Here is an 18223-nt window from a genome sequence, read left to right as displayed (position 1 = left end):
GTTGCGGGGGGGGGGAGCAGTGGTAGGAAATAAGCGGAGGGGCGATGCCCGCGCGCCGCTCCCTGTCAATCAGGCGCGCGTCACTTCCTTTCCTGGTCTGCCGCTTTCTGCTCATTACAGTTGAAGAGTCCGTCAGTGGAGAAGCTTCAGCTACGGAGACTGAGGCTGCCTCTGCCGCGCGCCAGATCTTCTGTATTTGTGTGGCCTCGAGGGGCGGGGCCGGGACCGGGACGGCAGCTTCACGCTCGTCACCCTCGGCTGCCGCCGCCGCCGGAGAGCCAGGTCTGTGGAGCCGAGCCAGGCCCAGCCAAGCCGGGCCCTCGAACGGAAAGAGTCGGAGGAACCTGCTGCTGCTGAAACTGAGGGCCGAGGGGAGAGTCACCCGGCAACGGTGAGGGAGCCGCTATCGCGCATGCGCGTCAGGGCAGTGGCTGGCGGTGGTGAAGGGGGGGAGACGGGAAGGTTTTTGTTTTTATTTTTGGGGGGATGGGAACTGCATTTGTTGCTGGGGGTGGGGGAGGACTGCAGGCGAAGGAGGAGGTCTCGTTTGGATTGGAGGGGGTGGGATGGGGGGGGGGGAGACCTCTCGATGCTGGAAAAAGGCGATGGGTTTGGGAGGGTAAATCTGCAGGTAGGTTGTCTTGTGGGTCTGAACGTGACCGGCCTTGGCGAGGGCAGGAAATGGTTCGGGGTCAGAAGAGCAGGAGTTGGGGGTTATGCACCTCCTTTTTTGGATGGGGTGAGGCGATCGTCCTTGAGGGTTAGACTGTTGAGGAAGCGGGAGTTATGATTCTCCCGCAATGAAATCGTGATAACTTGGTCAAAGCGTAACTGCATGTACGGATGGCGGTGCATCTCTTTAAAAAAGGGCGATTGGCTATTTGGTTACAGTGGACTCGGGTAACGGTGTGTCTCTGCACACTCAATGGGTACAGAAAGCAATTTGGAGACGTCAGTAACGTGAATAAATTAGCCACCAGCTTTTGGAATGTGATGTTCCTAATCCTAAGCATCGTTTGAATGTGTTCCCCGAGATCTCCAACCCCAGAAATAAGACAGAGGCTACTTCCCTCCTGGAAGTAAAATGCTAGGATTCAAAGGATCAAAGCTTCCATTTCGTCAAGCCCCCATGTGCTGCTTATCAGGCTGTGTAGATGAAGCTGTGTGATTCAGATCAGGTGTCATAAACAGAGAGCAGGTGCAGCACAGAAAGGTTCACTAGAACAAAATAGCCCTGTGTGATTCAGTGGAAGAAATGTGCTACAAGTTGAAGGTGTCCCAGCCCCTGAGTCACTTGTCAATCTGACCTTCTGGAAAACTTCCCAATGCACAAATCCAAAGATAACTTAGTTAAGCTCTCATGGAACCTCAAACTTCACAAGGGCATATCTGGAATTTCCTAATGAGACCAATAAGGGTATATTAGTTTTTCCACCTTTACTTACCTTTTTATCTGCAAAGAACTATTGGGTATGTTCTAGAGTGCATTGACAGGTTGAATGAAAGGATAGTGAGACTCAGCAGGCTGGCTAGCACAGTGCTTAAACTTTATCCCCTAGGATGCATCCCGATGCAGAATTATTTCTTTGGCAGACAAATTGTTGTTACCTTAGGTTGGGAAGCTTAAAAGTACTTTAATCCCTTCTGTGGGCAAAATATGTCCATCTGATATATCGGGTGTAAATATTCCACCTGTTTGTGCTTTTCTCTACCACCAAGGAAAGCATATTTGGAGTTTTCAGTTTATCCTTCATACCCAGTTAAAATAGACTGCAAATGTGTAAAGTTTGGATACCCATAGCAAGCTTGGTTCAGAGAGATGGATGGTGGTCAGTAGTGGGAACGGGTGCAATGCAATGCCTTGATAGGCCCTTGGTCCACCTTTGAGTAGAGAAGTGCTAGGCAACTTGGCTGAAGCAGTTGCCACCACCTTCATTTCCACAAAATGCATCTGAACCCTGATGTAGTGTACTTTAGGGATAGGGTGGTTGTATTCAAGTTTTTTAGATGGGACACATTTTAAATTTAAATTGTTCTAACCCAGCCTGGGACCTGCTGCCAGATGGGTAATACATTTAATAAAGCTAACAATAATTAAACCCAAACACGCATGTGGGAACCCATTTCTTAATTTATTTAACCGTATATTTGTATAGTGCTGCTCCTGCTGCTGCTGCTGTGACTCACCTTAGAGAAGCTATGACCTGGTAGTGGGTCCTGACCCACCAGTTGAAGATCAGTAAGGTAGGGCATTTGGGGGTAGTGTAGAAGATGGTGGTGGCAGCAGCTTCAGACACCTCACCCAACTTTTATCAGTTCTAGACCTAAAAATAGATTAAGAAAAAAAAGGCTGCTGACATCAACTGTGGTAGATTCTCTGGAACACCTGCATTTGGTCTGACTTTGTCATGTAGTTACATCAAGCATGTTCCCAGATGCATATTTAAAGATGTATGAGTGAATGAATCTGCACTTGAAGTGTTTCCTACATGAACCACCAGCATAAAACTATAAACCTGCAGCAGTTGTGTCTGCTATAATTATGTACCCAAAATTCTACCCAGAGTGCTTAGATGCACAGGAAATTGATTCTGAGATTGACATTTTTATTTTTTGCATTTATACCCCACCTTTCCTGCAGGGAGCTCAAGGTGTCTTACAAGGTTCTCCTCATTTAAGCTAAACTCTAACCACCACATCACAGTATTTTATTAATAGTTAATGAGAAAATACTTGTTTCTGGGTGGGGTGAATAATAATTTTTGTTTATAAAAAGGGGTGTTTCAATATTGTCTCATTAAAAATAATCTAGGATTGAATCCAGTAACTTTCTCTCTCTCTCCTTTACCCACATGCTTCTGTACCCCGACCCACAAATATGCTCTAGTGAGATGGGGGAGCTCCCAGGGTGGGCTTACAGGTGGTGGTGGGGCACATGGGAGAGTTCAGTTGCATGAACAAAATTTATTCCCTTTGTGCAGTGACTTTGTTGATTATAGCCCCTTATTTAAAAATGAAATCAGAATTTAATACAAGCATACTTCTTTCAAGTAATATAGAAGCTACTGGGAACAATAACAGCATGAAATTGTAATTTGAGGTGCAAGAAAGGCAGTAAAGGCCAAAAGATTTAATATTTTCTCTACATTACCCATGGCTTGCTGTTACATGGATGCTTGTGTTAATGGCCTCTAATTTGAAGCATGTGCTTCAGACTGGGCATGTCTTCAGCAAAACATTATTGAAAAGCAGAAAAGTTTCCATCTTGTTTATTTCATATGCACTTTGATTTAAACCTGCATAATGGTGAGAATTCATCTCAGTACCGTATTTTTCAAAACCCTGAATAAATTCAACAGTAATGATAAACCTTAATAAGCTAGTAAGCTTTATCACACATAGTGCAATACAGTATTATTTGATACATATATGTTTGATATCCAGTTATCTATGGTAAAGGTAAAGAACCCCTGGATGCTTAAGTCCAGTCACAGGCAATTATGGAGTGTGGCGCTCATTTCGCTTCAGACTGACTTTGTCCACAGTCAGCTTTCCAGGTCACATGGCCAGCATGAAAAGAACCGCTTCTGGCACAATGGAACACCGTGACGGAAGTCGGAGTGCATAGGAAACACTATTTACCTTCCAGCCGCAGCAGTATTTATCTACTTGCACTGGTGTGCTTTCAAACTGCTAGGTTGGCAGAAGCTGGAACAGAGCAACAGGAGCTCACCCTGTTATGCGGATTTGAATTGCTGACCTTCCGATCGGCAAGCCCAAAAGGCTCAGTGATTTAGACCACAGCACCAACCACATTGTCTATATTTAATATTGAAATATACTTTGAAGTCCTGTGGTATCTAAAGTACAGTCATACCTCGGGTTACAGATGCTTCGGGTTGCGTACCACGCCGAACCCGGAAGTACTGGAACGGGTTACTTCTGGGTTTTGGCGCATGTGCAGAAGCGTCAAATCGCAACCCACGTGTGCACAGACGTGCCACTGTGGGTTGCAAACGCTGTGGGTTGCGAACATGCTTCCCGCACGGATCACGTTCTCAACCCGAGCGTCCACTGTAATATATTTTATGACCATCATACACTGGTAGAACAATGATGACCCTCTGCATCACTTCCAATTTACAATTCTGATTCTATAATGATGGCCTAAAGACCTAATAATTCTATGAAATATAAATGTTAGACTTTCATAATATTATTTTACACATTAGTGACATTCCAGTGTACTTAATGTGCTGTTTTCTCAAACGATCTTAAACCAGAGATGATGCAAGTCTGGTTAGGAATTTCAGCTTTGTAATAACGTCTATTTTCCCTTTGAATTACCGGTACTTAATTTTTTGCTTGTTCTAGTAGTTCATTGCAGTTGTGCTAGGCTGCCCAGGTGGAAGAGTAGAAAAGCCCTCTTGTACCTTGAATAGTTGTGTGGAAGAGGGAATTTCAACCGGCATTGTTTGCATATGAGCTACACTGACTGAACTTTCCTCTTCTACACAACTGTTCAACGTGCAGTCCTCTTTTCCACCGGGTTATCCACACTATTCTTCAACTGTCCATCAATATTGGCTCTTTATTTTCTTTCTTTTAAACCAACAAATGAAATCCAAGACATTCATCTGCTTCCTTTTCTGATCTTAAGTAATGTAGCATGAATGTATTCTTTGTCATCTTCACTTTTAGAAGGGATCGTTTTCAGTTATGATCTCCTCTAGTCTGGTTTTTGTGACATTGTTGCATTTGGGTTGCTTGAAATTTCATTTGGCCTCTCATTTCTTTGGAGATTCTACCATTATTAATTTTTTACATGCATGTTGGTTTTCTAACGGCTTGGTCCTGTTCCTCTTTCTTCCTAACTTTCTTTCTGTTTTTGGTTAGTCCACTCTTTCATTTGAGTTCCCAAGACTGCAAATCCTTATCATATAGTGATAAGTACTAGTAATTAAGAGGAGGAAATGTCTGTCTGTATATCCTGCAGAATTCCTATTTTGTCTATATGTTCATTGATAAGAAATCACAGTGGATATGTATTACATAGCACACTACTGAAGTGATATGATGGTAATACATATGATGTGACTTTAAAGCTTCGTATTTATTGCTACAGCTCTGCAGTAATTTGATGAAGTGATTCTGAGGTATTATGACACACATCTGAATACTTTCACCATCACCCTTTGGGTAGAGAATAAGAGAAATGCACAGTGCATAATGAGAAAATGCAGCCGATTTGGGGGTTGCTTTTCCCTGCCACTCTTGTACAGTGAAGTCTGTAATGATCTTGAAGCTGGATAGGAAGCTTCCACAAGTTGCCTTGTGGAAACAGAAGGGAAGCAGCAATCATGGGCATCTGGTGCAAGAAGAGATATATTTATGAGTGGTGGAGCCTAATAATAATTTAACTTGTAACTCCACTAGAGGTTGGGTCTGACAAATAACCTTAGCTACTGTCATTCACGAACAATTCTACATAGGGAATATAGGAAGCAGCCTTATACTTAGACCATTGCTCCATCTAGCCTCAGTATGGTTGGTGTACACTAGGGGTAGTCAACCTTTTTGTACCTACCACCCACTAATGCATCTTTCTTGATGGTAAAATTTCTTTACCGCCCACCAGTGCTTGATGGAAGGGGGATTCAACTTGTCCTGTAGAACCCCCAACCGCCCACCTAGAATCCTGAAATGCCCACTAGTGGGCGGTAGGGACCAGGTTGACAACCCCTGGTGTACACTGTAACTGGCTCTCTAGGGTTCTCTTCCACTTCTATAGGGAAGCGTACCTTCTAAGTTACAAGGTAGAAAATTGTGGTAGAAAATCTTGTTGTATTTTTATGGGAAGTACGAAAAACTAAAGCTTTTAACAATTTTTTCTCATTCAGTTTTTTTTACATGTATACCAGGACTCTGAACAGTTTCTCTCCTTTCCAGCTGAATTTCTGTGCTCCCTAGAAATAAGTTCTACTTTGTAGGATTCAACTAAGTTGCTGTGCGTGGGGAACTAGGTTTGCTCTCACAGTAAGACCTCAGCCCCCACCCCGTGCGTGTCCCCTGCATTCCCTAAATCTGCTTTGGAGGATTGGAGGAACCCCTAGAACAGGTTTAGGGGCTGTTCCGGGTGGGGGAGGTCTCACTGTGAGTGAATCTAGTTCCATACTCATGTATGCCTCTTTGTGATATATTTGGTCTCATTCTGGGTACTAGTTCAGTGAACCCTGGGCAAAACAGAATCATAGTTCCCAACTGTAGTACATGTTGTTGAGCTATTTGTAATAAAGTTGATAAACTTTGGGATTATCCCTATTCTTTGATATGTTGTTAAATAAGCTTGTTTGAAAGCAAAATTAACTCATTTATTGCTTGCTTGTTCATTAGCTAGTGCATAAGTCTTTGGTCTTGTCAGAAATCAAGATCCCAAAATGTACATTCTGTGAAATAAAACCATCTGGAATACTTCAATGTTAAAATGTTCAGCAATTAATTACGAATTTAAGTAGAACCTTACAAACTCGTTTGCCCAATTTAGGTTACGCTGTGCTCCTATTTATTTATTTATTTATTTATATGTTGTATTTCACTGAAAAGCCCTTATTTTTTTCCATCAAGCACTCCTTACTTATTTTGCAAAATACGGTTCTGTTAATGCTGCTTTTTGGTGTAATGTAAATTTGAGTGGGAAATTAGGCTTTTAATAGATTTCTTTTTTAACAGTTTACTCGACTTTAGCAGTTTCTTCAGTAATCTGTTGATTACTCCTTTCAATGAATGTGTGTGACTTGAATTCTGAACAAGTGCTTTTACATTTTTCTGGAAGTGCAACAGGCTTACAAAGAATGACAAAGCATTGCAACCTTACGTTTCTGTTACAAAGTGCTTCTACAGAAGTGATGCAGGCATAGGCTGATGCTGCAAGGTTCCATATATGGGCCATGTTGCCTGTAGGGGGAGCTCTTTAATATAAGAAATATCTTGGCTATTATTTTGAAAACATGATTAAACATTGAGGAATTACTAATGTATGTATATTTAGAAATAAGGCTTTGGAAGGAATGAGAGTTGAAATACTTTGGTTATGATCTTATAATCTATTCCTTTTGACATACTCTTTAGCCTTTCAAATATAAATACTACACAGTCCACATTTTTAAAACTGTATTGGACTCTGGATAATTAATAAAATGACGATATAAGTAAGGCAGATTAAATATTGAAGCTGTAGATTATTGTTTCTAGGTTTTCACTGTCTTTTCCCAGTTTTGTATAGTATCTTCCTTATGCAGGTAGATCTTCCAAATGTAAGTAGGAAACATGTTTGCTGGCTACAATGATTATCAGTTTGCTTAATTGCTGGCTTCTTTGAATCTTGTACTAGCATTTTCATTGACATGTATCTGAACTGACTTCCAGTAGTTTGGCTGCTCTTAAATGCACTTGCTAAAGAGCACATCTCATTGAACACAGTGTGATCTCTTCCAAGTAAACTTGCACAGAAGAGTGCTGTAAATTTTCCTACTTAGAATAAGTATACAGATTTTTTGAATACACCCGCCCCCCCCCCACTCCGAATCATGATGGAATATGCATTCATGACATGTGATGGCAAAGTTTTATGTGATGAATTGTGATTATGGAGCTAATGAGAATGAGCGACTTGAATTAACTTAAAATTTGCTTTTTTTGTAGTGGCGGAACAATGAAAGATCCCTCTAAAAACTAGCACTCTTTAATAATTGTTAAATGTTAAACTGTTCTGTTTTCAGGATATAATGTTGCATAAGTTTACTGATTTTATTTTGAAACATTATGCACGCTTTATTAAATTCGTGACTCCTGCAACTGTGTTTGTGCATACAATTAACTGTCACACAGAATTACCAATCGCCTATTAGCTGTTATGATTGAGGTACAATGTAGTTACTGGGCCTTTTTTTGTTAATACGATAATGTTAGGTTTTGTTTCTAGATGGAATTATTTGCTCTTAATTTGCCCCTAATGACCCAAATATCGTGTTTGGGGAAAGATAAATTTTAAAAGTAGATTAATGATTCTTATAAGTTGCGTCAGAAGGTTTGTATCCTGAAAGGTAGAATATAAATAACTGAAATAACTTTTGTTTGTCCATGATTCCATTCAAGCTATGATGGGCTGTATCCAAAGCTGTAGTTCAACTTGTGTAATAAACTTAAGTTTGTGCAATGTAACTTTCTCTTCCTAGCCTGTGCCCACCAGCTCCCTTTGTGTGCTCTCAATATAGACTCCAAAGGATTGGGCGCTCTGCAGTGCAGATTTTGGTGGCATATGGGGAAAGCCGAGGAAATGGAAGTTCTGTTGTGTGAGTGGAAGTCTGCTTGTACTACGTTGAATGGATTACAAAAAATATGGATTTCTGTTTTTCCTACTATGTACTTGCAGGAGCCCTAAATTCCATGTTTGTTTTGGTGACTGTGTGCCAGAACTTTCCTGCAACAGTGATCAGGAGCAGAGCAATATTTTTCATGCAGTGGGAAAAAGAATATCCACATTACTTAGTTGGTAGATAGCTCAATATATTCCTTGTGAAGGCTCCGTGGTTATGCCATGTCCCTTTTCCTATGCATGTTTTGAAGCCCAAGCCATCCCAATTAAGGAAGGAGGGAGGGAACCCTGAAAAGGAACATAGAAAGCTTCCTTATACCAGGTCAGCACATATAGTTCAATATTGACTACACCAGGGGTTGGGAAGCCACTCTCCACTTGGCCTGCCAGGCAATTTTGGTCAAGCTATGCCCACTTGACCTACACATGGCAATTTAAGTAGGACCTTACAAATTCCTGTGCCTTACAATTTGTGACACTGTGCTACTAATTATTGCCCACTTGCCCTGCACCTGACTTCATATATAACACCAGGTATAGGACAGATAAAATTAGTTGATTGTCAGGGCTTCTAAGCAAAGTGCAGGACTCTCTGCAAGCACTTATGATAAGGTGATTGTTGTGGTTTGGGGAAAGCCGTGTACGACTGTCAATCAGCTAAGATCAACTGTAACTGCCAAGAGCGTTGGAGGAAGCACTTTGAATCCAAACCACTTTCTCTGCAGAGGGGGAAATGTTCTGTTTATATGAGCATTCTGCCCTCTGCAGAAGCATCAAATGAGCTCTTTGTATCCACCAGTTAACTGATCAGAAGTTACAGCAAGCTTCTCTAAAGGTGCATTCCCAGTCCCAGTCAGATGATTGGCACTGAAAGCATGTCTTCAAAGAAAGTTGCTTTAATTGCTGATCAGCTGATTAATTATAATGGCCTCTTTTGAACTTTGACAGGTGTCAATCACTAGCCATAATTATGACATCATGTAATTGGTGGTTGTTCTTGCTCACCTGTCAAGGTTGGACCATGGGGGTATGTGTGGCAAAATTAAGGATCTGATCTGCTTTTAAAACCCAGTTTTGGTTTTGGTGTAAACTCATGGTTTACACTGTAAGTCACTGTAAGTGGCTTTCCAGCGCTTCAGACAGGGGTCTTCTCCTGCCCTACCTGAAGATGCTGAGGCTTGAATTTTCTGCACACAAAGCAGATGCTCTACCACTAGACTATGGCATTTCCCTCGTTGTGTCTTGACATGTTCACTTAATGGCCAGCTACCCACCAGACCAAAATGTTAGTTTGGTAAATAGTAGAAGGTTTGAGGTAGGTGACAGAAGTAGGGTTAGAGGAGGAATAGCATAGCTGATTAATGTGTGATTGTCAGCTTTTGGGTGAACTGATTTTCCAATACTTTGTTTTGCCCCTCTGAACTATTGATTCTAGCAGATGGTACTTTGTTAAGCTGCGCTCACAACATACACACTCATTCTACTTGAAGGTCTGATACCTGTGACAGGAAGCATTTTCTACATGTGTGTACCCCCCAACTGTTTTGAAGATTTCAGTGTAGCTATTTGGTTTGAGATAATTCAGCTAGTGCCACTTGAAAATGAGCCAGTTGCTATTTGCATAGCCCAGCCCTTTTACTCCTAAGAGGCCACATGAAGAACAGTCTGTTGCACTATTCAAAAATCTTACAAAAGTTTTAGCATCTCTAAAACTGCATGTATACCCCTCTGAGGGCCAATAACATGTCTGATAAAAATACTGATGAAATTGTTAGTTTATAGAGATCCTTTGTCCTGCATTATACCAAATCTGATTGTTAACAGTTTTGAATTATATATTGAATCTGATTGGTGGATCTAACCTCAGCTTGCAGTAGATGGGGGGGGGGGCGGTGTCCATGGAGAGGAGTTCAGTGACTGGAAATGAGGTGGGAATGAGAGAAACAATTTTTGCAGATTTCTCCAGATGCAGTACCCCTGAAAATCTCCTCTGGTGAGTTAGAAGTCCCTTTGGAACAGCATGGCACGTGGTCTGCAAGTGAGAGGGAGATTAGGTGAAAATTGCCTTTTGCCTGTAAGAACATCCAGTTTGTGGAGCAGAAACCTCTGATCGATCTGCCTTGCTTTTGCAAATGGGAGAATCCTTGTGTTTGCAGAACCACAGGTCTGGATCCAACACATCATATGGTCTGTATTATATTTTTTACTATACAGAATTATTTAGAGCATAGTTATAGAACTACCGTAAATTTCGCTCCATAACACGCAGTTTTTTCCTCCTAGAAAGTAAGGGGAAATGTCTGTGCATGTTATGGAGCGAATGCCTACAGATGGCGGGGGAATCTGCTGCAGTCGTGAGCAGTCCGTGGCTCGCTTTGAAACAGCAAAGCGGGTGTAAGCGGCTCCTGTCAGCTAGCGGAGCCGGGGAGGAGGGAGAGAAGCAGAGCGGGAGTTGGCTGCTTTAAAACAACCCCTGCTCTCTGTCCCTGCCTGCAGTTTTTTGCTGTCCGATTTTGGATTAGCCACTGTAGGGGCTGTGTGTGTGTTTGTGTGCTTGAGCTATCGTTCTCATCCTGCTGCTTCCCCTTCACTCTCCCTGCGCCCCTGTGACTTTAGAATTGACACGCTGTGTGTGTGTCTGTGTGGGCTCCTTCTCCTTCTCTTGCTTCCCGTTCACTCCCCCAGCGCCCCTGCAACTTCCAGCGCCCTGTGCCTTTAGGGCCAGTTCTCTCTCTGTGTGTGTGTGTGTGTGTGTGTGTGTGTGTGTTTTGACCTCACTGCGCTTGTTGGGGGAGAGTGTTGGTCGTAATTTTTCTTGATTTGTCTCAGAGTGGTTACTATCGTGGTTTCCTTGCTGGGGAGGAGGGAGAGAAGCAGAGCCTGCTTGTTTTAAAGGAGCAAAGCCGGAGAGGAGCCTCTCCTGCATTATTAGCAGCATCCTTCTCCACACACCCCCCACGCGTGCTCCTTGTCCCTTGAGTGCTTTTCCCTCCCTCCCCACTTAAAACGTGGTTACAAAGCACGGATCCACATGGATCCTCAGGATTTTTGCACTGGGTCACCCCAAACTCACCGTCAGATCACATGTCTGTGGCCACAGCATGAACCACAAAAAACATACATCCACTGTTTTGTTTAGAATATTTTTTTCTTGTTTTCCTCCTCTAAAAACTATGTGCGTGTTATGGTCAGGTGCGTGTTATAGAGCGAAAAATACAGTATGTGAAAATGTTCTTTGAGGGATGGGGTTTGAGTTGGAATTCATATCACAGCAATAGTAATTTTTTTATACTCCTGTTTGATTTACCAAAATGCTGATGGAGATTAATTCCCCCGATAATGGGGGTAATTTATGGTACAGTCCTATACATGACTACTCAGAAGTGAGTCTCATTGAGTTCAGTATGGTATAGGATTGCAGTCTATTTACCTTGTTCTATATAAGTCAGTGGGACACGGGTGGCGTTGTGGGTTAAATCACAGAGCCTAGGACTTGCTGATCAGAAGGTCGGTGGTTCGAATCCCCGTGACGGGGTGAGCTCCCGTTGCTCGGTCCCTGCTCCTGCCAGCCTAGCAATTCGAAAGCATGTCAAAGTGCAAGTAGATAAATAGATACCGCTCCGGTGGGAAGGTAAACGGCGTTTCCATGCGCTGCTCTGGTTTGGCAGAAGCGGCTTAGTCATGCTGGCCACATGACCTGGAAGCTGTAAGCCGGCTCCCTCGGCCAATAAAACAAGATGAGCGCTGCAACCCGAGAGTCAGTCACGACTGGACCTAATGGTCAGGGGTCCTTTTACCCTTTACCGTTATATAAGTCAGTAGGGATAATTAACAAATATTAGAACAAGTTAAGTGAGTTCCATCATGGACAGCTGGAGCAGGTGGGAACTGCCTCCTCACAAGTACTAGAGATCTTGCTGTCTGTATCAGAGAACATGTTCTCCATTCCACAACTGTTTCCAAGATTACAGCTAATTTATTTTTTCCCTTACGTAACTTTAGCAGGAACCATTGTGGTATAATGGGCACAGTTTTGCTCTTTGATATGTTTTCAACCCTGAGTGGCCTTGGGCAAATCATTATCTCTTAAGTAACCTCAGTCCACCTCAGGGTGGGTAGTCATTGCCCTGATCTCCTAGCAGGTCCTTCCGTTACAAGAGGGATATATAGTTCCACTTTGGATTAATTTTTGGCTTATACTAGACTCAAAGAAGAAACTCAGTAAGTGGCTTTTTAAAAAGGATTTTGTATATATGATAACTGTACATTGTTTAATGTAAGACATATAAAAGTCTAGTAATTCTAGGAACCTTGATAATCTAAGAAGTGGTTTCATGCTTGTAAATGTTACTATCAGATTAAAGATAGTTGTTAGTAACAAACATTGTACTTAAAACTTTGTAACTACATTATCTGTAGGCTATTAAGTAGGTCTCATGACCAGTGTCATTTAATTGTAAATCCCCATGAAAAAGGTGACGTTAAAATAGCTTTCCATTTGACTCATTTCTAGTCAGATCATAGGAATATTGGTCTGTCCTGCTCAGTGTTGCTTACACTAACTGGCAAAGGTTCACCATGGTTTAAAACGGGACATTCCCAGCCTTAACTGGAAATGCCAGGGATTGATCTTGGCACCTTCTACATGCAATGAAGATGCTCTTTCACTGAACTATGGCCCTTCCCCATTTGTCTTGATGACGCACAGCTCAGCTACATTGAAATTGTATTTCTGCAGCACTCTCTACATAGGGCTGCTTTTGAAGAATCTCTCTAAGCCTCAGGTGGTCCTAAATACTCCAGCTAGGTTGCTTATGGGAATACATATGTGTGAGTATATGGTGTCTGCTTTAGAATATTTTGAAGCACAATTTGAGGTTCTGGTTATTATCTGTGAAGCCCTAAATGGCATGGTGTTTATGGATGTATGTATATTGATGTCTGTGGTTTTTGTGTGGCCCAGTTGTGGAGTGAACTTGCATGGGAGGTTTGTGTGGCTTCTTCTTTTGACTTTGCACCATCTTGCCAATACTGTTTTATTTGAGCAAGATTAATATTAACAGGTTTTTATGCTGACTCCAATTTTTAAAAATAATTAAAAAAATATTCATGGATGCATTTCTGATTTTATCTTGTGGTGTAATTTGACTTGTTTTTTCTGAAAATCTTAGCTGCTTTTAATGTAGATTAAGTTGGAGTTTAAAATAACATAAGGGTTTAACATGTAGGGTTTTAAATAATTATAGCATTTAAAATGTATATTTTGTTTTACAATAGTTGCATACTTCCTATAGTTGAAATTTAAACAAAATTTAAGACATCATTTTTAACCATCTTCATGAGGACAGTTTCCATATCTTAGATGGGTTATTTATGGATTTGATATCCCAATTTGTTAACTAAATGTATTAAGAACAAACTACAGTTGCATGAACTTGAAATACTAGAACTGGAGTTAGTTCTAAAACAGACTTTCAGTTTCCTCCTTGCATGCTCAAAGGACAGGAGAGTATGTGAGCCTCAGACTTGTGCAAGCTGGTCCATCGCTAAACCATGGTTTAGTACTGCATTTGAAACAGGTCATTGTCTGCATGAGTACAAGAACTTATGCATTTGTTACAATGCCACAGCAGCAGCATGTCTACATTATTTACCTTGGAGTGAAATTGGGGTGGACTGAATGGAAATTTTGTGAGAATTGTGCTTGCAGATCAGTCTGTCTGGAGGTTTGATCAGACTATTAAATCACCTAATTTCTGATAGTCAAACACATAATATGATCTAGTATTCACATTTTTAAAACTTTGTTCCAAGGCATTTAAAAATAAAATATTGAAGCAACCTGTATGCTCTCTAGGAGGGTGTCTTGGGGCCATTGGATGCAGCTGAATTGTTACTCTGTCAGCGGTGAGGAAGGCCAGTTGTGTGATCCCTGTTTGGTGGAAAGCACTTGTGCTCTGTCAGGGGTGGGGAGACTGGACTTGTCAGACACAGACTGTGAATCCACAGAACCTCAGCCTCCCTTGTTCCTCTGATACACCCTAAAAATACCCGAATCCTGAAGGTGGTATAGTTAAGTCTTTCAATTGTTTATGTATGAAATTGTTATAATTGTTTTTGTTGGTATTTTTATTTTTAAATTGCTTCAAATTATATCTCAGGAGGTGATTCATGATGGAATGAAATAATTAAATTTGTGGTCAATGGGAGGGGAGAAAGAAATTACGGAATGAGACACCTGCTCTCCACCTTTTGCCCTTGTTGCATTGAGCGACGCAGGCCATGGGAAATGGTGGTAGCTCTGCCATAGACTCTTCTTCTCCCCCTGCCCCAGCCTCTATACATTGCTCTTTAAATAATCACAAAATTTAGAGTACTTAAATGCTTCTTTTTGTTTTCCAGATTAACAGCTGAGGTACTGATCGAGTTCTGCTCTTCTTCAATGAGGAACTACAGGCTGATCTTCTGCCATAACCTCAAGCAGCCATAAATGACAAAAGAATGCTTGGTCAGTAAGGGTAGCTGGCGTAGAAAATATTTTGTAAACGTAGGTGTGTAAGTGCTCTGAGGTAGGTTTTCTCAACTTTCTTTTTCTTTTAAGAAATTATTAGAACCATAGTTTAAAGTTTGGTTTATTTTGGCCAAGCCAAATTTTCCGCAATCTCTTCAGCTGCTCTTGTTTAGGAGTAATATGCATTTCTAATGCCTGGTGTAAACTAGTCTGGTAGTAACCAATGGATACAGTATAGTACAATTGGCACATAATTAAGTTGACAAAAAGTTGATCCATTGAAGTGACACTTTTTTTAATAAAAAAAATGTCAGTTTCTATTGTATTTCAGCATTTTGGGGCTTTTAGCAGGCTCACTACATGTGATTAAATCTGCTTATTATTTGCAATAATTCTAGCAGCTATTGTTGCCAGTTTTATATATCTTTGTTTTGCACGAACTAAAATCATTGTGTGGTTATTCTGTTTCAGTTTTATCACATTCTGGGCTTAGAGTAAATCTTTTTTTTTTAAGGAAGATAGTTTGTGTGGGATTCATAGCTGGGGTTCTAGTTTCTGATTAAAGTTTATTCATTAACTGATGTATTTTTATGTGTGAATCGGTATTTAATGTTGGAGTTCAATGCAAGGCAACTGTATTTTACAGAAAGACAGCTTTGATATTGGGCTGCATAAAGATATGAGGAAGAGCTCCTCCCCTTCTTTGAGTAACTGCAACTCTGTTCTCACTAACAAAATATTTGGAATTCCACTCGATGAACTCCAGCAGGAAGGACAGCCAGGCAGTGAAGTTCCATTCATAGTCCGCCATGTTGTGGACTATATTGAGGAACATGGTATGTATCATCATGCTGTGCCTTAACTACAGACTTAAAGTCTGGAACTATCAATATTTTTCATTTGTAAACTTGCTTTGAGTTTATGAACTTAGATTTCCATCATTATACTTTATGAAAGTGAACGGTATCATACCCTGTCCTGCAGCCCTGTTTGATCCATTTAAAAACACATTTTCACTGACATCAAAGTGCATCTTGAGGTGGTGGCTGGTGCCATCTCTTTTTATCAGTTTTTGTTTGGAGGGACTCTAGAAACCTATGAAGCTTCCTCATATTGGATTGGTCCATCTAGCCCAGGGGATCCCAATTGGTGTTTCTCAGACCCCAGGGAGTCCAGGTAACCGACCCAAAAGTAGGGGGGGGGCATTGCTTGGCTTTTGAAAAACAGGGAGTCTGCAGTACTTAGCTAATTTGGAATTGCTGATCTAGCCCAATATTGCCTGCACTGACAGGTAGTGGTTGTCCAGGGTTTCAGATAGGGAAGATTTCCTAGCCCTTCCTAGAGCTGCCAGGGATTGAACCAAGTATCTTTTGTATGTGAAGCATGTACTGCACCACTGAGCTACAGCCCTTCCCCCCATTCATAGGTCACACAAGAAATGAGGTAATAATAAAGCACTGCAAATATAATTATAGACGCTAATCTAGTTTTCCCAAGTGGTATCTGAAAACTGGCCAATCCATAGGAAGCTGCTCACATCTGTAAATAAGACTTGAAGTACAGTCAGCAGAGTGAAGACAGACATTGGTCTTCCCGCTTTGTTTCTCTAAACCATCCTGTTACATATTTCCTGTCAGTTCTATGCAGATGCTTATCTACCTGGGAGAGATGACCCACTTGACTAATTATCTGTCATTCCCTCCAAAGGGAGGGATAGAGTCTTTAACAGCTGAGCTGCTCTTGCAGCTTGTGTCCCTCCTACCATCAGGGTCTAGACTGGGTCCCCCATACTACCAGGAAGCAGACCATCCCCCTTACTTGTGAGTAGACCAGAATGACTATGTTGTAGTGAATACGCTGGGATTAGCCAGTTTTAGAGCCAAAGTGCTCTGATTTATTTTGTATTCTGCTTTGACGTTCTTCCTGCCTTTTATTTCTAATAATGTTTGCCACCTTCATGATTCTAGAATCCCTATGTGTCTAAACACTTGGAATTTATGCTACTGAAAGTTTATGCTTTCATGGAATTTATGTTACTGAAAGTTTAGGATCAGAGTCCTAAGAGACAAGCATGTTTCTCCATCTGTGGGAGAGACTTTGGGAGAATGAGCTGCCTTTACACTCTGAGGGAACTGCCTGTGAAATACAAGGTGCATTGGTTTCAGAGTTCCTGGGCCTTAGGAAGATGAGGGTGTCTGACGAGGAAATGAGCAAGCTGCTTTGATCTCCAGAGTAAGATAACACAGCTCAAAGTTAGCTCTGCTTGCCCCATCAGGTTGTGAACAGGTCAGATCAAGGAGTGCAGGGTGCACTGACTCAGAGCCTCTGTAAAAGTAATTGCTTTGGCACAGCCCAGATCCCCCCCATCTGGGCTGCAAGAATGAATGGGTGAGTGGTGATATCAACAACCAGATAGTAAGACCCAAGTGGCAGCACCACAGTTGTGCAGCTGTTGAGCTAGGAAAGGGCTTGAAAGGCTCTCCTGAGCATTCCCCTTTCTCTGCACCGTATGTGGAACTTCATGATATTATGGAAGTGATTAATCAATTAATATGGGGGTTATAGCTATATCAGATATCATACATCAATAGTGTACTTGACTGGGGAACATTACAGTAAGTTTTATTTTTAAAAACATTTTCTGTCTTTCACACAGGATCACACTTAATGCTGTAAGATATGCACCTTTTGAAATAAGCAGTTGTACTGAATTTTGTATTTTTATTCTAACTTAAGGAGGTCTAGAGCAAGAAGGACTTTTTCAAGTCAATGGAAATGCAGAAACAGTGGAGTGGCTTCGGCAAAGATACGACAATGGAGAAGATGTGGATCTGGTTAAAGAAGCGGATGTACCTTCAGCTATTAGTCTTCTTAGATTTTTTCTTCAAGCACTTCCAGAACCAGTTATTCCTAGCACTCTACATATGCATTTGATACAACTTTCTCAAGGTATTGGAATTCTTTTATTAAGGATTGAATAGCTTCAAGAAATAATCATATCAAAACTTTAGGGTGGCTGTGGGTTTCTTCTGTATGAAACCCCACATTTATATGAAGATAATTGGGAAATTTGATCTGGTTTGGATGAACTTAGAAGCTACATGTGGTCAGGGAGCAGAACCAGATTACCAGCATGCATTGTGCAAACAGAATATTTGCTATAGCATGACGTATAATCCGTCATCCATAACTCTGAGTCATGTAGTTGATTTATGGGTTTTATGTAGGTTAACAGCCATGTAGTTTGGTTCTGTGTGTGTTGATTTTAAATTCACTCAGTACACAAAAATGTCATGGCAGGTCTGGAGGCAAGATGGAGAGGTTCAGCGAGTATGATT

The 18223-nt window shown here is 41.3% G+C and overlaps 1 protein-coding gene across 7 annotated transcripts in view; it reads left to right on the top strand.

The window, feature by feature from the left end:
• The first annotated feature begins 27 nt into the window (after positions 1-27).
• FAM13B (family with sequence similarity 13 member B) overlaps positions 28-18223 on the top strand; it is a 56663-nt gene continuing 38467 nt past the window's right edge. Inside the window, exons 1-5 of one of the 7 annotated variants that reach the window (XM_080996272.1) lie at positions 29-391; positions 2157-2244; positions 14777-14882; positions 15532-15721; positions 17622-17834. In XM_080996272.1, the coding sequence (XP_080852398.1) occupies positions 14865-14882; positions 15532-15721; positions 17622-17834 (421 nt within the window). In that variant the 5' untranslated portion in view covers positions 29-391; positions 2157-2244; positions 14777-14864. Of the gene's footprint in view, positions 392-2156; positions 2245-13186; positions 13205-14776; positions 14944-15531; positions 15722-17621; positions 17835-18223 lie in introns of those variants that run through there. The other 6 variants (XM_080996275.1, XM_080996274.1, XM_080996271.1 and 3 more) reach the window with 6 other exon arrangements.

The sequence above is a fragment of the Podarcis pityusensis genome, assembly GCF_964106645.2.
Source record: "Podarcis pityusensis genome assembly, chromosome: 2".
Classification (NCBI taxonomy): Eukaryota; Metazoa; Chordata; class Lepidosauria; order Squamata; family Lacertidae; genus Podarcis; species Podarcis pityusensis.
This window is presented reverse-complemented; position numbering and strand designations above follow the sequence as displayed.